The sequence below is a fragment of the Hippocampus guttulatus genome, chromosome 16 (assembly GCF_054856545.1).
Source record: "Hippocampus guttulatus isolate MCC_2025c chromosome 16, RoL_Hgut_1.0, whole genome shotgun sequence".
NCBI classification, from domain to species: domain Eukaryota; kingdom Metazoa; phylum Chordata; class Actinopteri; order Syngnathiformes; family Syngnathidae; genus Hippocampus; species Hippocampus guttulatus.
This window is the reverse complement of record NC_141276.1, coordinates 9,974,570-9,994,815: the sequence shown is the minus strand read 5'-3', so window position 1 is coordinate 9,994,815 and position 20,246 is coordinate 9,974,570. Positions and strand designations below refer to the sequence as shown.

Below are 20,246 nucleotides of genomic sequence, written 5' to 3'. Positions count from 1 at the left end.
TACCAAACAAAGTGCAACGCCCAAGAATTTTGAAGCTTGGATGAAAATTTGCCTTTTGGGGAATGTTTTGTCTCATATCGTCTGTCAAAAATCCTGACCAAAAACACCTTCAAATTAGAGTGAAACAGTATAACTTGATTATTTCTCAACGTATTTCATCCACCCTTTTGTTTTGTTTGGTCTGCCACATTGGGAAGTCCTTCTCTGTCAGGCTTCAGTAGAAAACATCCACCATTAAGCTCGTACGGTTCTTAGTTCCCATGAGTTCTCCAATTTGACTCATTGAAATTTCTTCAGTTTCAGATGCTGTCACATTCATGAAAAAAAATCAACTGAAATAGCACAAAATGGAACATGATTACATTATGTTAGCATTTAGCTCGTAGACCTTACGCTGGTGTTTCAGTATACAGATCTTAGTACACTGCTGTTATATATGATAGTTTTCCAGCACACTTCAATTGGAAGTAAGAAATAAAGAGCTTGAAGCCAGCATTCTGCGCCTCTTTGGAGGAAGAGAGAGAACAATATAGTGGCAGTTATATCAAGAGTCTTGGTACACCGTAAAAGTCTTTATTGGAGATAAACACTAGCAAAATATCTCCATCTTTGTGGAGTCTATTCAATGTAGAGAGCACAAGGATGATTAACACGTTTGCTTTTGTAGTTTGTACCATTGCAGAAACAAATACATCAACCACTGCAAACTACACCCACATCAAAAATGAACATTTTAATCTGCTGACAATTTCGCGACAGATAACTTTTCTGACATGGCCGGTGTACTGAGATAAATACAGTATCAATCTGAATGCCTTGCAGGGGACATAATATCTAAAGGTGACTTTTGTATGTGCAGCAGTTGTGTCCGGACTTGTGAAAGTGTGAAAATTAAGCAACCAAGTAAATCTTTAGTTATCAGACCATTTTTGGAAATGTGTCTGTGAGCGAGCCTGTCTTAATTTTGCTAACGTTTATGAAGTCTACTCATTTACATAACAAGCGTTTGCACATAGCCATTTTACACGGTGTGTAACACGAGCATGTCAAAAGGTAAGCAGAGCTGCACTGGGGTTTGTTGCGTCTTGCCCACATGCGTGGCATTACAGGACCTTCACTGTTCCATTTCTTGTCACCTCCCTCATGCAGCAATGTACCTGATGCTCACTTGTAAATCAAAATTTAGCTTGCAAAACAAAGCAAAGAAAGTCAACCAATATGCGTCTCGTGACTTCAAAAACTCAAGTAAGTCAATTACCACGGCTTACACGCCAGTTTCGGCCTGTATTTGGGTAAAGTTAGCACATCAGGCATCTTTTTCCTCCACTTTCCCGACAATGTCGCGGCTCTTTGCTCGTAGTTTATTCAACTGCGACTCGGCGACGTCTGCTCGTTCCTCAGCCACCTCCAGCTCGCGCTGCACCTTTCGGAACTTGGCCTGCTGGACGCTGGTTTGTTCCTCCTAAAGACCAGAAGTGGCAGAAGTATTCACACTCTGTGTTTAAGGAGAAGTACGACCACTCACCGCCTCCTCACTCTGCCGTTTGTATGCTTTGACTTTCAGCTGCAGCTTGTCAACCAGATCCTGCAGTCTGTCCACGTTCTTCTTCTCCTCTTCTGCCTAGAACAGATGAGGAAGATTATGACAATTATTAAGTTTTTTTGGACCTACCACTCGACATACTAGGTGACCTTCTGACCCGAAATGTCAGCTCTTTAATCTTGCGCTCATATTTGCGGACTCCTTTCAGGGCCTCGCCACCACGTTTCTGCTCCGCCTCCAATTCCTTTTCCAACTCGTGGACCTGAAAGAAAAAGTCATTCATCTGTGTTGTATTTTGGCTGCAAATAATGGGTGATAGGTTCTCCACCCAAATACAGTCCACTATACTTTGTTGTTTTGTTATGTTTGTTTTTTTGTGGTATCAATTTTCTTACCCGGTTCTCCATCTTCTGGAGTGCTTTCTTCCCGCCTTTCATGGCAAGACTTTCAGCCTCATCCAGACGCTGCTGCAGGTCCTTGACCGTCACCTCCAGGTTCTTCTTCATCCTCTCCAAGTGCGCGATGGTGTCCTGCTCCTTCTTGAGGTCCTCAGCCATCATGGCAGCCTGTGTGAAGTGATTGCCGGCTGTAAATCATATCCTGGCGCCAATGTCAGAAGGACGGCGACATTTACTGTACATCTGCGAAGGCTTTCTTGGCCTTCTCATCAGTGTTCTTTGCTTCCTGGACTGTGTCCTCCATCTCTGATTGCAGCTGAGCCAGCTCGCTCTCCATCTTCCTTTTTGAGTTTAGGAGAACTGCATTCTGCATCATAACATTGGTCAGACTTCTACTTACACCACTCACAAAAAAATTATGGATACTGGCTTTGAGGTGAGATTAAGTGGAGTCCTTGGAAATTTTCATGAATCAAACAGTCCTGAGACAAGTTTCTTCTCTTTCTGAGAAAGATCTTGTCTTGAGAGAATGGGCAACTGCCAAATGAAGGTTCTATTCCTGAGACCAGGTTCTTATCCCAAGAGAAGATTCTAACTCCGAATAAAGTACTTGTCCCAAGATAAGGTTCTCGTCCCAAGGGAAGTAAAGGACAATCATTGGACCAATAGATTTCTTGAATCTGTTAAAAATGATATTTAAAAAGTCCTCTCTATTATGCTGTTGACATTTTAACATCACCTAACAATTGAGCATCAGTACCTCAAGAGGTTTTTGTGGGTGTAGACATAAGTGAATACGTGACTACAAGTATTGAAGATAAATGTCTGGTGCCCTCACCTGTGACTGTAGCAACTGAGTCCTCTCGCTAATCTCCCGCAATTCCTGCTCAGCCAGTTTGCGACTTCTCTCTGCCTGCTCCAAAGCCGCCATCGCCTCCTCCATCTCTGCTGTCATCAGGCTGTTACGGCGTTCTGTGATGGCCAGTTGGTCCTTGATGTCCTCCTGACTGTGGAGAGCATCATCCAGGTGGACTTGCGTGTCCTTGAGCATACACAATAATTTACTCAGCCGAGTCATTGAATGTGGTGTTACCTTGACTAACAAGCAGCCCAATTTATGAGTTTTTGGAGGCATTGCTTGGTCAATTTGTTGTGAGCCAAAAATTCACACATATAAGCAACCATTGAGTTATGAGCGAAGTTCAGATACACGACAGTCTGAGATTATTGCTATTCGCTGCAGAACTTGGTCCCTAACCTCTATAAATAGTTTTAGATCACTACAATGGCAGTTACATGTAAATTGATTTCAATGGTGAAAAGGAGTTATGGAACGGATTCAACTCATCAGTCTAAGTGCCACTCTATTTGTGTTTCTGTGAGCAAAACTGTCATTCACACCTTCAACTGGGTTTGCAAGTTCCTTATTTGTTTCGTGGCCTCAGAAGCTTGTCGGTTCACATGGCTGAGCTGAATCTCCATCTCGTTTATGTCCCCTTCCATCTTCTTCTTCAGCCGCAGGGCGTCATTGCGGCTGCGTGTCTCGGCTTCCAGGGCACTCTGCAGGGTGTCCACGGTTCTCTGGTGGTTCCTCTTCATCTGGTCCATCTCTTCATCTTTCTCTACCATTTTTCTGTCAACCTCTGACTTGATCTGGTTCATCTCCATTTGAAGGTGAAGGATTTTGGTCTCCTCGTGTTCCAGAGAGGACTACAGGAAGAACAGATGCTAAGTCAAATCACACATTCTGGTGTAAAAAGAAAGAGTGGTAAATAGTACTGATTCAACTTAAAAGTGAAAAAGGAACCACAAACCTCAACCTCTTCGAGTGCTGTCTGAGTGTCTTTCTTCTCGTGCTCAGCTTGCTTTGCAACTTTCTCCAGTTGGTGCATTATTTTTGTCGACTGTCCAATGTTCTCGCTGATGTCTGAGATCTCCTCTTAGTGATAGAATAAGAGTAAATGTCCCTACATCTCCACAACACAAAAGAATGACATGATTCTGCGGTTGTGTTTCATTCTTACGTTGAAGGTTTTTATTATCTCGCTTCATGCTCTCCAGCTGCTCTAAAGCCTCTTCGTATGAATTCTTTAGTTTGAAGAGTTCGGTGCTCAGTGCTCTGGATTCTCTCTGAGACACTTCCAGATCTGACTGACTCTCCTCACACTTCTGCTTCCAGTCAGACAGGACCTACAACATTAGGAATTAACCAGCCTTATCCGCAAAGGTTGAATGGAGGCAACTGATCTCTTTGTAAATTGTTGGTGTTTAGGAGTTTCCCTACGGCCTATCAGAAAGAACGGATAATCCTTTGAGGACAGCAATCTTGAAATTCACAAAAAAGACCAATGGCTTAAAAGAGGTGTGAAACAAACCATCTACTGCATGTCAAACTGGAGAGGTCCTTTCTAAACAGAGGAGCTTCACACGATCACTAATATTCATCTTCCAATAATGCCCTGACATCCCTCCTCCAAAGATTATCTCATGCGAAAGAACAAGAAGTAAGAAGGTAACAGAAAAAAAAGCTTAACTATAGACCCAGGTCTGTCACTTACGTTTTCATCACCCCAGAAGGCCACATACCTTGTCAAAACTTCTCTGTTTCTGATCCAAGGTAGCATTGGCTGCATTTGCCCTTTCCAGCTCCACAACCAGGTCCTCCACCTCAACCTGCAGCCTCTGCTTGGTCTTCTCCAGGGATGCACTTTTCGCATTTGCCATCTCTGTCGACTCCTCAGATTCCTGCAGCCGCTGGACCAGTCTCTTCCTGTAGATCATGCAGGAATAGTTGGAGAGGAACAGCCAAGCATTAATCCATCCATTCATCCATCCATTTTCTTACTCTAATCCTGGGTTAGAGAGCCCCAGGCAACATGCACAGGAAACTAATTTTAGCAGTTTGGGTCCATGTTCTTGTTTTTGCGGTTACAACCCACAGCTTTTGGTCATAGGTGAGGGTGGGAACATGAATCGACTGGTAAAATCGTGAGCTGTGCCTTTTGGCTCAGCTGCTTCTTCACCGTGACAGACCAATGCAGTTGGCAGTACTACAAATGCTGCTCTAATGCACCTGTCAATCTCCCCCTTCTTCACTTGCTAATACTTCAACTCCTCCACTTCGGGCAGTGTCTCATCACCATCCCAGAGAGGACGTTTCACCCTTTTCTGACTGAGGACCATGGTCTTAGATTTGGAAATGTTGGTACTCATTCCATCTGCTTCACACTCAGTTGCGAACCACTCCAGCGAGAGTTGAAGTTAACGGCTGGATGAAGCAAGCAAAACCATATCATCCACACAAAAAATGAAAATACATAATACTAAGGCCATCAAACCGGACCCATTCAGCGCCTTGGTTGCACCTTTAAGTTCTGTCCATAAGGATCATGATCAGAATTGTTGACAAAGGGCAGATGTGGCTGAGTCCAACCCCGACTGGAAACAAATGTGACTCACTGCCAACAATGCAGTGTGTAAGTCAGAGCCTAACATTCTTTGAAAAAGTAAAGCCTGGTCCTTACTTGGCTTCCTCCAGTTCTTCGGTGCGCTGTATGGCGTCTGTCTCGTATTTGCTTCTCCAATGGGCCACGTCACTGTTGGCCTTGGAGAGGTAGCGCTGCAGTTCGGTTTTCGCTTCTTGTTCCTCCTCATATTGTTCCCTCAGAAGCTCGCAGTCGTGGCGGGAAGACTGACAACTGTGTGCCAGGGCATTTTTTTCCTGGAAAAAATGATACCTTGACTTCTCAGTTTAATTTGTTCCATGATCAAGTGCTTAACTTTTTCAATTTTGACCATTGAAAGAAATTGAAATGCCATTACCTTGGTTCAGCCCGCCCAAAATAAAACACAACTGAACCACCGTATGACAGACCTTAATTTCTTCATCCAGAAGTCTCTTGAGCTCTTGAATCTGTTGACTGCTGGCTGCTTTGCTTCTGTTCATCAGGTTAAGCACAGTTTCCTTCTCTTGCAAGAGCCGAGAAAGTTCACCTACCAAAACATCCAAAAAAACACAACTTGGATTCTGTACTTATTACTAAATTAGTTTTTTCAAGTATCTGCAGTTTACTTGAGTATTTATTTTTCTGACAAACATTTAGTTTATTTGAACAGTTACTCATACTTTCTACTCCTTATTTCGCAATGTCAAAATGGGCTTGTTACTTTCTTCATCCTGCGTGGATGATGACACAACAAAAAGAAGACGCAAATAGAGAGAGGGAAGGTCAACCGCAAGTAATTCAGTCCCCCCACAAAAAGTTTTATAATTGCCTATAGATGCTACAATATGGGGGCAAAGCTAAATGAAAACCCTCACCTCACTTCAACATAGTTGCTTGGCACCAAAATGGTGCTAAAGTAATGCATTTATTCATTTAGCTGAAGTACAAAAAGCGAGTAAGTGTCGGTGCTGAATCAATACTTTTACCAGAGGGTTTCTTTTTTTTTTTAACCCAAGTATCTGTACTTTTCTGAATACTTCTGTCACCTGTGCCATAAACTGACCATTCTCTGTCAGCAATCGTGCGTTGGTGATGGCATAGTCGCTGAGTGCTCTCTGGGTTTCATCCACCTTGGTCTTGTACTCGCTACTTTGCTCTTCAAGGTTGCGGCAGGTTTTCTCCATGTTGGACTGGAATATTTGACTTTGTGAGCATCTTCTAGCACAGGAAACGTTTCACAACCCTCCTCCCCGTCGCTTACCTTGCTTTTCACAACACTCTCCATGTGGCTTGCCATGTCCTCAACCTCCATCTTCAGTTCACTTTTGTCCTTCTCCAGCTTTTGTTTGATTCTCTGCAGATTGTCAATCTGTTCTCCGAGCTGTGCGACTGTATCCGCCTGTTTCTTGCGCAGAGCCGCAGTGACAGCTTCATGCTGTAGGGTGGCCTCCTCCAGGTCACGCCGGAGCCTCTGGAACTCAGTTTCACGCTTCTTGTTCATCTCCACCTGAGTGGTGGTCGCTCCTCCGGCCTCCTCCAGCCTCTCGCTGATCTCCTCCAGCTCCCTGCAGAGATCCGAACTCTGCTTCTCCATTTTAGCCCTGGTGGAGCGTTCTGATTCTGTTTCTTCCTCCAGCTCCTCGATGCGAGCCTAAGGAAAAGATTTTGTCTACTCTTAAATCAATTATGAACACTTGTAGAAGACACAACTCACAACAAGTTTGGAATATGAGGTACGGGGTGAAATTAAAATGTTGATAAGATGTAACATTTGTTCGACCTCTTAACCTTTGAATGTACAGCTTGTTCAATGTTTCAGTATTTGTTGCTCCACGTGGTCTTTAATTTGACATTCATGCAAAAGCTGGTCAAATTAGGTGCACCTGTCAATGTCATCGTGCACTTTAGATGCATCCTTAAATGTCACCCCTAATATCCCAACCTTTTTGTGAGCATTATTTGTGTACTGTTTGCAGTCACACCTGGAGCTCTTTTATCTGCTTTTGCAGCTGAGTGGCGAGGGCTTGCTCATCCTCCACTTTGTTCTGCAGGTTTGTGATTACCAAATCCTTTCTGAAAAATAAAAGACTTGAGTTTTTTTCAGCAAGGAGCTGACTCTGGCATGTGCGCAACTGGTTTAGCTTTGCTAGCAGCACATGCAGTTCATTTCTCTCATGTCTTTACTTATAAAATAATTTACCAAGAAATGTTCATTTCATTTATTTAAAAATACTGTCTTTGCTAAAAATGTGGTTATTGTCAGATATCACCCCTAGTATGCATGTTTAAAGCTCAGTGACCCTTAATACGATATTTGTGACCTTTTTGTACGTTGTTATCTGGAGGATCCCCTCAAAAATGAGAGAGCATATCTCAAGAGCTTCCTTCTCATAATAAAGAATACTGTATGAGACACTGTACTTATTGAGTCTGTCCTCCATCTGCTGCCTCTCATTCTCCAAGTCCATGACATTCTCCTGACTCAGCTTCAGGTCGCCCTCCAGCTTTCTCCTGGATCTCTCTATGTCAGCTCTCACTTTCTTCTCCTGCTCCAGTGAGCCCTCCAGCTGATGGAGAATAAACTAATCTGCACCTCATTGAGACACCAACAAGGAGCAGACCTGCAGAATTTGTGTGAAACCTACATTGTCAACCTGTTGCTCCAACCTAATCTTTGTCTTCATCAGAATGTTGACTTTATCCTCCTCAGCCTGGAGGTCTTGACGTATCTGCTCGTGAACCTCCTGCAGGGCTTTATACTCCTTGGAGGACTTCATCAGGTTCTCTTCCAGCATGGTTACCTCCTCCATCAAGTTCTTGATCTATAAAACAGAAGAAGAAATGTCTGAGCTGCAAGCTTCATGGAAGATGTGTTTTCCAGTGGTGTTTCGGTGGTATTGGTAACCTTATTTTCAATGGCATGTTTCTCCCTCTCGACTTTGGCAATGATCAGCTCCAGATCATCAATGTCCCGTTTGAGCAGAGAAGTTTCTTCCTCGAGTTTTCGGCTCCTTGCTGTAATGTCCGCATTGACCTCCTCTTCCTCTTCCAACCTCTCTGAGAATTCTTTGACTTTAGCTTCCAGATGAATCTTGCTTTTGATCAGACCTTCACACCTCTCCTCAGCATCACACAGGTTCTCCCGTTCCTGCGATGCGAGATTTAGTTGGACTTTATGTTGTTTGCGTGACTGTCGACCAGAGTTGGGAGGAAGTGACTTCCAGTATGACTTTGTAAGTTTTAAACAAGTCCTAAGTTACTATGACAAAAAATAAGCAAGTTAAGAGCAGTCCACACGAAATACCAAGCAAGTCATAAATCAAGTCATACAATCTTTCTCAGGTGCACATTCAAAGTGAAGGGAGGTATTTCTTATGGTTTTACATTCGCAAGCCCCGAATCCTAAAATTTTGCAACTTTAAGTCTGAACGTAGGCGGGTCATGTGACTGGAGTCTCCCAGCTCTGCTGTCAACCTCCACTAGCTTCAAGAGTTTGACTTAAGATGCTTCCCAAAATGATCACTGTGTGTTGACATACTGCTTGGATTTGAAGGTGAAGGTCATTTTTTTCCTGGACGAGCCCCACAGTTTTCTCCTCCAGCTCTTTCCTACGAGCCTCAGACCTAGCCAAGTCCTCCTTGAGGCGTGAAACTTCCTCTCTTGCACTCTGCATCTCCTTCTCGGCCTCGGCGCACCGCAGCAGAGGTTTGATCTTGAAAAAGAGCCTCATCCAAGGCCAGTTCTTCACGTTCATGAATGAGCGGATATTGTACTGGACGATGAAAATGGAGTCTCTGGAGAGTGCAGACCGTGGACATTTTAGGAGCAAAAAATTGAAACTTTTTACATGGATCGATATGAACATTAACTATTACATCAGTAAGGGTCAAGGTTTATAGATTGTGGCCGTTTGGGGAGCAGCATTCACAAATGGTCTCAGTTGAAGTTGAAGACACACTGTGACCATTATTGGATCAGATTTTTCTGTTGTCACTTTCAAATACTTTTATAAGCAGGGAAATGAGTCTCTCTCAAAGACCTTTTCTTTGCCATCTCCTTGAGCATCAACCTGGTGACGTAACCTCTGGCCACAGCCTGGAGGCGGGTCATCAAGACCGCCAGGCGCTCATCCCTCATCTCTTCAAGAAGACCTAGAAGGCCCACTTTGAAGAAGACCTGTAGGAAGCTTGGAGCATCATCACTGGATCAAAAGAATAACCACTAGCAAAGTTTTTGGATGAGTACCTTTGTGTGTCCAAATCTGTACTGGGCGTGATCCACGTCAATGGAAGACAGCAGTTTCTCGGAGGCCTTCTTACTGTCCATGAACTGTCCCTCAGGGATGGCGCTGGCATTAAGAATCCTGTACCTGCCATAAAAGTACAGTGAAAACCCTCACTATATCAGAGCTTTTAGGTTTTCGTGATTGTTTTTCATGAGATTTTACAGTACAGTGTTTACCCGCTATTTGCAGAGGACCCAGCCCTTCTGCGAATAGCAAAAATCCATAATGGTGATGCACCCCTAAAAAGGTGTACTCATTTTTTATTGTCTGTGTTCTATTCTCAGTGCAATGAATCAATTGTAACTGTTTTGCTCCCCAACTCAACTGTATTTATAGAGCACTTTAAAACAACCACCGCTGTATACCAAGTGCTGTATATCGAGCAAATATCATATATACAACAATAAACAATAAATTAATGACAAAGACAGTAGAAAGCGCAAAACAGTAAAACTAAGATTAAGTCTGAGTCATGCGGAGTCAAAAGCCAAAGAATACAAATTAATTTTGAGACAAGTTTTAAAGATGGGCAGCGAGGGGGCTTGCCGAATGGCTTATTCAATTCATGCATATAGCCCATATAGGACAAATCTAGCCTGATTGGTGCTGTGGAAACATAACTATTTATATCCTAAGTTCAAGGCACGCCCGACCATGAATGGTATCACTGTTTTGGGAGAAAAAACAGGGCTCACGTTGACAACCTCCACGTGGTGAGCCCTGGTAATCTACAAATCTGTAGAGCGAATGTCAACAATCAGAGACAGCAACCCCCTCCGGGGTGGTAAAAGGATAAACCCTCGGCCCCGGAGTGCTGTGAGAAGAACCGGCCCAGAGCACGTGCCCCTATCAGGGCATGCAAATCCATCTGTTGCATGGGCCGGAGTGACAATAATGCAGCTAAATGTGGAAGGCCTTACTAAAGCAAAATGTGCAATCATAGAACACCTTATGGAAAAGCACAATGCAACAGCAATCCTCCTGCAAGAAACCCACTCACTGGATCAATCCAAACTCCAGATCTCTGGTTACAACCTGGCTGCCTGCACCAACAGCAGCATACATGGAATAGCCACTTTTGTGAAGAACTCTGCCACCTGGAACCCGATCAACTCATCACAAAGTGACGGTGAAGTGGAATGGACGGCAACGGAAATTGAAGGCACCACCGTAGTCAATGTGTATAAACCACCAAGCACAAAACTGCAAGGCAATTCCATCCCTGCCTTTGCCTCTCCTTGCATATATAGCGGAGATTTCAATTCCCATAGCACCACATGGGGCTACCAAACCACTAATCCAGATGGTGAAACACTTGAAAGCTGGGCCTCGGCTGCTGGCTTGCAACTGCTCTACGATCCAAAACAACCGGACAGCTTCTACTCCAGAAGATGGAACACAACAACTAACCCGGACTTGGCTTTTGCCAACATTAATGGACCCATTCCAGAGCGGTTGATCCTCAGTCCGTTTCCTAAGTCACAGCATAGACCACCACTCATACTCCCGGCTAATCCAATCAGGCCAACACCAAGCAAAGCTGTGAAGAGATGGAACTTTCGAAAAGCCAACTGGCCTAAATTCAGGCGCTTAGCTGATAACAATATCTGTCACCTACCAGACCCAACATCAGCAGACCTGAATACGTCTTATATGTCGTTCTGTAAAACCCTATACAAAGCCGCAAAAAGAACTATCCCACGCGGTTACCGTCACCAATTCATACCAACATGGGACGAGGAGTGTGACAGCCACTACAAAGACTTCCTGTCTGCCGCAACCAGTGAAGAAGCAACCAAGACTTCCACCGACCTAGTGCAATGCCTCGATGCGAACCGTAAGAAACATTGGGAAGACACGGTCCAAAGCATAGACTTCACTCACTCCAGCAGAGTAGCTTGGAAGACCTTCAATCGCCTCACAGGACGCAGCTCTCAACCCAAACGCTGCCCTGTCACTGCCAACTCGATTGCACATCAGCTATTAGCTAATGGAAAGTATAAAGAGGCTGACAAAGTCCATGACCTCAGAGTGAAACAAGAATGCACCAGATTATGGAATGCTCCAAGCGTTGATGGCTTCCTCTCAGCTCCCTTTTCCACCAAAGAGCTAACCTCTGTCATCAAACAGATCAAGACTGGCAAAGCTCAGGGCCCTGATAATATTCCATCTGAGTTCTTGAAATACTGTGGCCCAAAATGCATGAACTGGCTACGCAAATACCTCTCAGCCTGTATGAAGCACCAGTCTATACCGAAGATCTGGCGGAAAGCTACTGTGGTTTCCCTGCTGAAACCACATAAACCTCCCGATGACCCAAGGAGTATAAGATCTTGGAACAACTTCTCCTGACCAGACTTGACTCAGTGGTTGACCCCCAGCTGCCTAAAGAACAAGCTGGCTTCCGATATGGACACTCTACCACCCAGCAAATAATCAAGCTGACCAGTACTATTGAAGATAGCTTCGAGAAGGGAAACAAGGCTGGAGTTATCTTGGTTGACCTAACTGCGGCATACGACACTGTATGGCATCAAGGCCTGATACTGGAGCTTCTCCAGATGATTCCGGACAAGCAAATGGTTCGCTTCCTGAGCAATATTCTGGCAAACCGAAGCTTTGTGCTCAAGACCAGCGACGGACAACGCAGCCGACCCCGCCGCTTGAGAAATGGAGTACCACAGGGATCATGCCTCTCACCTATGCTCTTTAACATCTATATCAGCGATATGCCCAAAACCAAGTCTCATCAATATGGATATGGTGACGATCTTGCACTATGCTACTCCCACAAAAGCTCGCGCATGGTGGAAGAATCACTAACTGCTGATATGGCATTGGTAGCGAAATACCTGTGAACGTGGAGACTTAAATTGAGCTTGGCAAAGACTACCACCACACCTTTCCACCTAAACAACATGGAATCTAAGCGCCAACTCACTGTCTACCTGCATGGGACTCCACTTCCACATAACCCATCCCCCACGTACCTAGGAGTGAAGCTCGACCGACAGCTCACATATAAACAGCACATAGATGCTCTTCGTGCCAAAGTAACAGCTCGAAACAATCTGCTGAGACGCCTAGCTGGCTCATCCTGGGGTGCAAGCACTCACACACTCCGTACAAGTGCTCTTGCGCTTACTTACAGCACAGCTGAATACGCAACACCAGTGTGGTGCCGAAGTACCCATTCAAAGAAAATTGATGTTGCCCTCAACGACACCATGCGGATAATCACCGGATGTCTGCGTCCCACCCCCACGGAGTTCCTACCAGTACTGGCAGGCATTGCCCCGGCCAGCTTACGTAGAGAAAAAGCTACCCACTGCCTTGCTCAACATGCTGTGCTGGACAAAAACCATGCCCTAAACCAGTTGATCGCCGAGGTACAACCTGGAAAGCGCCAAAGGCTAAAATCTCGCCACCCTTTTCCTCATCATGCTGCAGAACTTCATGATTCCAACTTTAACATCCTGGAAGCGTGGAGAAGTAGTTGGGATAATACTGCAAGACCCAACCAGTTCATGGTCCAACCTAACACCGAACCCCCACCTGGCTCAACGCTACCCCGGAAAGCCTGGGTATGACTCAACCGCCTAAGAACTGGGGTAGGCCGTTTCAACGACAACATGTTCCGATGGGGTCTCGTCGAATCACCATTCTGCGACTGTGGACCAGAACTCCAAACTGCAGAACATCTCCTCTACTACTGTCCCATTCATCGACCACCAGATGGCAACTTGAACCTCACAGCACCTAATGAATCTACTGTCCAATGGCTGCAACGTCTGGACATTTAACACCGCAAAGCTGCCCTCATACGCGAGAAGAAGAAGGGAGAAAAACGACAAAGGTTAAAAAGGCTTGGGAGTGAGGCCTCTGTCCGCCAACAACAGTCTCTTGTGTGGTGGAAGGTACGATAAATGGGAGGGTATATGATCATGTCACATGAACAGATGTGCTACCTCTGTCTGAAGTCTCCATAAAGGATCCTACTGGGAAATCCCTTCCGACAGATCCTTATTCCTTCCAGTACACCATTACAGCGAAGCTGATGCAGAACCAGATGATGGTCCATCGCCCCTGTGGGACAATCCCAGTGTGAGCTTGTCTTCACACTGACAAATTTAATAGTCCTTACCAGGAGTCTTTGTCTCATTGGGGATGATGCACCTGACGAAGTGTGGATGTGTGGACCTGAGGTTGGCCATCAGCTTGTTGAGATTCTCCTGCAAGACGTCAGCAACAAAGACAAAAAAATGTGATTAGGTTAACTAAATTGATTTTTCGTGAACAATTTTCAGCACAGAAAATAGATGAACTGATTATCAAATTATAGCGGTACCTTGACTTGCGAGGTGAATTCATTCTGTGGCCAAGTTTGAACCCTGTTAAACACTAACCTGAAAGTGCATCGGCGACTGTGGCTCTCCTTTGAGGGCATTTTTAGTACATTAATTGCTCCAAACTTCATTATACTTCATTCAAGCGGCATCCAATCTGAAGTTCACTCGTAATGCAAACTTTGGCTTGCAACACACAGCAAATAAATTGCCCAAGCAACAGCTCATAACTTGAAAAACTTGTAAACAGGGGCATTTGTAAGTGAAGGTACCACTGCATCAGTTTTTTGTCTTCCACTCGTGTCTTTCTCCTAAACTCATATTACCCTGAAAAGCGCAGAGACTGTCTGGAAAGATGAAGCTTTTTTCTTGGAGCTTTTCTTGCATCCATCAGCTACAATGACAAACAAGTGATTAATTAGAGTGTTTTGGTTGGAATGTTTTTGTGATGCACTGACAGAGAACTGACCGTCCGCTGAGGCGTATGTTGCAAAGAGCTGAGAGAGCAGCTTAACGGATGCTTTTTGGTACAATTGCACCACAGTGTCGTTCAGTGGGTCCTTGTTCTTCTCCAGCCAGCCACTGAGGTTGTAGTCCACCGTGCCGGCGTAATGCATCAGTGAGAAATGGGCCTCGGACTTTCCTTTGGAAGGTTTGGGCTTCTGGAAGATGCTGTTCTTGCTCTGGTGTTGGTCGTAAAGTTTGCTCTTGAAGGACATGTCCGTGGCCTTTGGAAACATGCACTCCTCCTCCAAAATGGAGAAAATGCCCATGGGCTGCATGATGGAAAGTTGACAAGATTCATTGACATGTTCCTGTTATGTAGATGTAACGGGGTTACTGGAATACTTTGGCGGTCACACTAGTTAAGATGGCTTTTGGTTTATTTTGACAGTTCAGTAGCGCTTCCTCTCTTACGGAGATGAAAAATAAGTACGATGTGCTAGTACACTCTTTGTCCTTACTTTTAAGACATTTCAGCGCACTGGTAGACCATTTAGGATGCACTCGTACAACGGACTCTTTGGAAGTAAGACAATTAACCCTTTCAGATACAGTGGTTACTACAGTGGACATCTTATCATGTTATCGGGTTACAGGGTGCATGAAAGGGTTATAAAAAACAACTATGTCATGAGGGTTACACAGCAAATATAGCATGTGATGGACCTTCTCAATGAGCTCGATGCAGGCTGCCAGATCCAGGCCAAAGTCAATGAAGTCCCATTCGATGCCTTCCTTGGTGTACTCTTCTTGCTCCAGCACAAACATGTGGTGGTTGAAGAACTGCTGAAGCTTCTCGTTGGTGAAGTTGATGCAGAGCTGCTCCAGGCTGTTCATCTGAATTCAACAGCAGTACTTCATCAACAATGAGAATAGGCTAATTATGAATGTTTGTAAATTAGAGGCAGGGGATACTTCCAGGTGGCAGAACATGAGTGACTAACGCTGACCTGAAGAAATTCAGACTGCTACTGCAGAGATCAGGGTCAAAAACATTGTTGGTGAACTGAAACTGAATCCATGACAAATTATGTTGTCTTTGGGGTTGCACCGCCAGATATACCCGCCAGATATGCTTTCGTCATCATGGTGATCCGCAATGGTTGAATCGCGGCAATTGGACTCTTCTTGTTTTGCTCAAGATGTTTCTACAGTTTGAATTTTTAAGTATGGAGTCAGCTTAAAAAGCCCATGTTCAAACTACGGTTATAGAGAAGAAGGCTTTTGAAACAAATTTCCCTTGTGAATATGAGATGCCCCCGTACTACTAAAGACATCATTTGTTAATGCCATTTCCCCCATTTTATCTAAGACTTAGCATTGGTCAGATGACATGGAAGGGTTTGTTGACTAGTCGTGTCATTAGAAAACGTTTTGGCTTTTGCCACCTTGAAGAACATGTGACATCATGGTGAATTGTGGTTGATGTGTTACACAGAAGAGTGTATGTGGTTACCTCAAAAATTTCAAATCCTGCAATATCCAACACTCCAATAAAATGTTGCCTCGGGAGTTTGGTATCAAGCTGCTGGTTGACCCTGGTGACCATCCACAGGAAGAGCTTCTCATACACAGCTTTGGACAGGGCGCCCATTGCATTGTTCACCTGAGAACCATGGCAGGGTATCGGTCCAGGTGGGTTAGTAGCTGTAGTTTGACATGGAGAGCCTATAGAATTGTACCTGTTGAGGCGTCTGGCCTTTGGTGACATACTCATTGCCAACCTTCACTCTGGGATTGCAAAGAGCCTTGAGCAGGTCAGCAGAGTTCAACCCCATGAGGTAGGCAACTTTGTCAGCCACTGTGGGATGAGATTACATGCCATAATCACATGGTCTTTTGGCATTCTTGTGATGGAAGAACTCTTTGTCACACTTTACCCTCAGTGCCGTCAGGTTCAGCTTGTTCCTCGCGCTGCTTCTGCTTGAACTTCATGTTCCCGTTATGCATCACAGCTCCAGTCAGCTTGTAGATGCCAAGCTTCTCCTCTGTGTTGAAGCCCAGGATGTCAATGGCACTCTGAGGGAGATGGCATTAAGTTTTGGCCGTACAATTCTATTGGTTAACATCTAGCGCTTGACTAAAAGTGCATAGAAGAAAGTTTCCAAACTGACATCCGTGGCCATTAGCTCATCTGCGTCATTGATGCTCAGCACGCAGACCTCGCCTTGGCTAATGAAGGGATAGTCGAAAGGATTGGACGTGATCAGCAGCATCTCTGAAAGACAAACAACAGCAACTTGATCTTCACCCGATCGCAGCTTATCATCCAATGTCAGTTTTTACTAATGAGATCAGGCTTCTTGTTGGAGATGATCTGGTAGAAAATGTGGTAGCTCCTCTCTGACGGCAGCTGGAAGGTCACCCGGGATTTCTCCAAGAGATCTAAATCGGACATGCGAACAAAAAACAACGTCACTTGTTTCTCCTTTTGTCCACTGAACCAAATGCTCTGTTTGTATGTGCTTGTGCTCCATGTGTATTGAAGTAGCAGTTGTTTGAAGGGTTTGAATCACCATAGCATCTTTGCTGATTTATTGTAAGTTAACCCGACGAGCGGGTGTAGCATGATTTGTTAGCATTAAGCTAGCAGTGAAAGGGGATTGACTGTATTCCACTTTATCAACAACAAAAGCAAAAACGTACATGTTTCGATATCAGCTGATGCCAACTTGCCCTTCGTACCAAAGTGGATGCGGATAAATTTCCCCTGCAGAAAGATTTGAAATCATCATTTCGCTTTGCTGTCATTGCTCGTGATGTTTGTGATCTGTGGAAAGATATCTGTGCCACTCGAGTGTGGATTTGAATGTATGTTGTTACAGTCAGATTTTGGGAGTAAGGATTTTTTTTTTAGATAGATTTGTATTAGATATAGTTCTCTTTTTCAAAACTGATAAATTCGATGTTGAAAAGAACTGCATGAGAGATGCCATTTCAAATGGCACAGAGACATTTCCATACTAATTAAATATGTGTAGTGTAGACGAATGAAAGGTTACTGTCATTATTGAAGATTAGAGTCACATTCTGACAGGACCCAGATGAAACAGGTGGAGTCGGAGCTCACAAATCGGGAAGAGTTGTCATTCCTCACAGTCTTAGCATTCCCAAAAGCTTCCAGCAGAGGATTGGCTTGGATGATTTGATCCTCTAGCGTTCCCTGGCAGTGAGGACATCAAACTCATCCCACGTTCTTGAACATGCTTACTCTATGTGGAAACTTCAATGGGCTTCACCTGCACTTTGTCAGGAAGTTGCTGCTTTTTGCTGGACTCTCCCACTGATGCAATTGTTGCAAAGTACTGGATTACTCGTTTGGTGTTGACCGTCTTGCCCGCGCCGGATTCGCCTCTAAGAGACAATGAGCATGCCATCAGAAGTGAGCAAGTGGGACATTTTTAGAAAAGAGGATTGGCAATGTTGTGTGTAACTCACGTGATGAGGATGGATTGATTCTCTCGATCTGTAAATATAAAGGATATGGTTCAACTAAACCAAGTCATTACACCTAACCAAAGTCCACTAGACTAACGTTAAGATGCAAAGTGAAATGCCTTAGATGGAGTAATGCCGCAAACGCCAAAACATGATATAGTGGGAGTTCACTGTACAGTCTGCAATATGTGTCTTGGTAGAGTTCACCTGTCAACATATATTGGTAAGCATTGTCTGAAATGGAGAAGATGTGTGGGGGGGCCTCCTGACGCTTCCTGCCGTGATACGCTGCTACCACTTCGGGGTTGTAGACGGGCAACCACTTGTAGGGATTGACGGTCACGCAGAAAAGACCAGAATACGTCTGGAGAATAATGAGAAGACAAAACATGAGCACTCTGTTAGCAGCTCATACTAGCGTTAATTTGACATTCTTGATGTCCATCTTGAGGGCCATTTCTCATACACTGAATTCCATTACTAGTGAGGACGAAGAGTGTGCTAGTATATGGACTTTTCAGCCGCATATTGAATAAATGTGGCACTCGTCCTCACATAAATCATCCAGGCGGCGTATCGCTCCTTGAGATTGAAGAGCACCGCCGGCTCGTGGAGGTGCGTCAAACGAGCCATGTCTTCGATCTTGTCGAACTTTGGCGGGTTCATGGGCCAAAGATCGTCCGGGTGTACTGTCACCACCTGAACACAACGAGGCACTCTTGAGACACTTTCTGGAATGTATTTTATAACAAGGGCATATATTGACAAACACCGACAAGTTGCCATAGCACAGGGGTGTCTAACTCATTTTTGTCGCGGGCCACATTATAATTACTGATTCCCTTGGGGGGCCGTGAATACCGAAACTATATAAAGAAGTCAAGAATTACGTTTGATTCAATGATTGTTTAAGTAACTTTTATGAGAGATTTGGTAACAAGAAAATGCTAACAACATGCCACTCATTTATTACATATGAAAATTTGAACTTTTGAGACAGATTTTAGCAAGCATCATGGAAGTTGTCATCTTTGATTTGCTTTCGCAGGCCACTCAAAATGATGCGGCGGGCCACATCTGGTCCCCGGGCCTTGATTTTGACACCTGTGCCATAGCATATACTGAAAAACAACACATGGTTAGGGAAGGGACTAAAACTCCCTAATTGTCCCACCCTGCCGCCGTCAATCTCCACGGTGACGCTGCTGCCGTTCTGGCTCTTGATCTTGCCCTTGGCGTACTCGTGCTTGGGGTCAGGCACGAAGACGGCCGCCTTGGCATCAAACGGCGCGTTCTGGGCCGCGATTCGTTCCCGCTCAGTTTTGCGCAAGTAGGGGGCCGCCACCCCAAATACTTGCATCTCGGCGTCATTCATCTTCTCTCGGGATGCTTGCTGGATCAGCAAGAGGGAAAACGTTTTAGATACTGTTCACAAGAATTTGAGATTTCGGGTGAAATTTCAGGGTGAACATGAAATGCGTTCCAGTAGTTTTACAATTTAAGCATAACACAACGATTAAACATGCATGTCACCTGCAGGTCTTATTTTTGACTACTTTGGGTCGACATCCTTGCATAGCATCTTTGACTTTGCACATCTGTGTGCTTTGAAAGGCAGGGCCTAGCCTGGTGAGTGACGTGGGGGTCAGCGAGTGAACGTGTAGAATTGTTGGCTCTGGATAGCAACAGGCTGCTATGTGGCTCACCGGTAGCCAGTGTGAGTGCCTCTGGGTGTCATGTATGTGAATGTGCTCGTTTTGTGTTGATTTTCTTAACCTTAGTTCGGTTACCATTCATTTTAACAAAGTGTGTTAAGTTAGCGATGTTTAATTTAGTGTAGTGTGCTTTGCAGTAGTGTTGTTGCATTCTATCTTCTCTTGCGAGGTGTGAAATGAACCCAAATTCTGGACGTTCTCTGTTTTCTCGACACTCTTCCATTCTGGCTTGCACCTATTAGTGCCTGGGTCTGCAGTAACATTAGTCCGTGCAGGAAACTGATAAGCAAAGAAGAATCTACAAAAAGTCAACCGCGATATGGCGAGGGACGACTGTATTCCTCGAAGAGCCATTTGTTCCACATGAGAAGGAAACTCGACTTCACTCCAAAATATCTAAACCATATGATGTCATACTCACGCGACTGATGTCAGCCGAAGTCTTTAAGAAGTCGTGAAGGTGATAACCACGCGCTGCCGACAGTCGCCGGTGGATCACACGCGGGGCTGCTTTTATACGGGATCCTCACCTCTTTGTCAGCCTTCCCTTGCTATTTTTGGAGCACAACTA

The 20,246-nt window shown here is 44.7% G+C and overlaps 1 protein-coding gene across 1 annotated transcript; it reads right to left on the bottom strand.

Annotated features, from left to right (window-relative positions):
• Nucleotides 1–569: 569 nt before the first annotated feature.
• LOC147193043 (myosin-4-like) lies at nucleotides 570–20,246 on the bottom strand. The gene is made up of 39 exons (XM_086134016.1): nucleotides 20,097–20,246; nucleotides 19,135–19,353; nucleotides 18,516–18,659; nucleotides 18,168–18,324; nucleotides 17,961–17,988; nucleotides 17,762–17,876; nucleotides 17,593–17,685; nucleotides 17,169–17,232; nucleotides 16,809–16,907; nucleotides 16,637–16,740; nucleotides 16,403–16,541; nucleotides 16,205–16,323; nucleotides 15,979–16,128; nucleotides 15,189–15,359; nucleotides 14,488–14,794; nucleotides 14,345–14,412; nucleotides 13,817–13,904; nucleotides 13,641–13,758; nucleotides 9,633–9,756; nucleotides 9,427–9,563; nucleotides 8,926–9,181; nucleotides 8,293–8,535; nucleotides 8,033–8,209; nucleotides 7,809–7,954; nucleotides 7,370–7,460; nucleotides 6,649–7,038; nucleotides 6,451–6,577; nucleotides 5,816–5,934; nucleotides 5,466–5,662; nucleotides 4,528–4,711; nucleotides 3,966–4,131; nucleotides 3,756–3,880; nucleotides 3,343–3,651; nucleotides 2,780–2,983; nucleotides 2,183–2,308; nucleotides 1,939–2,109; nucleotides 1,701–1,805; nucleotides 1,526–1,621; nucleotides 570–1,462 (listed from the first exon to the last, which is right to left on the bottom strand). Exons 2-39 carry the CDS (start codon nucleotides 19,333–19,335, stop codon nucleotides 1,307–1,309), a joined length of 5,814 nt encoding a protein of 1,937 aa, XP_085990142.1. The 5' UTR covers nucleotides 19,336–19,353; nucleotides 20,097–20,246; the 3' UTR covers nucleotides 570–1,306.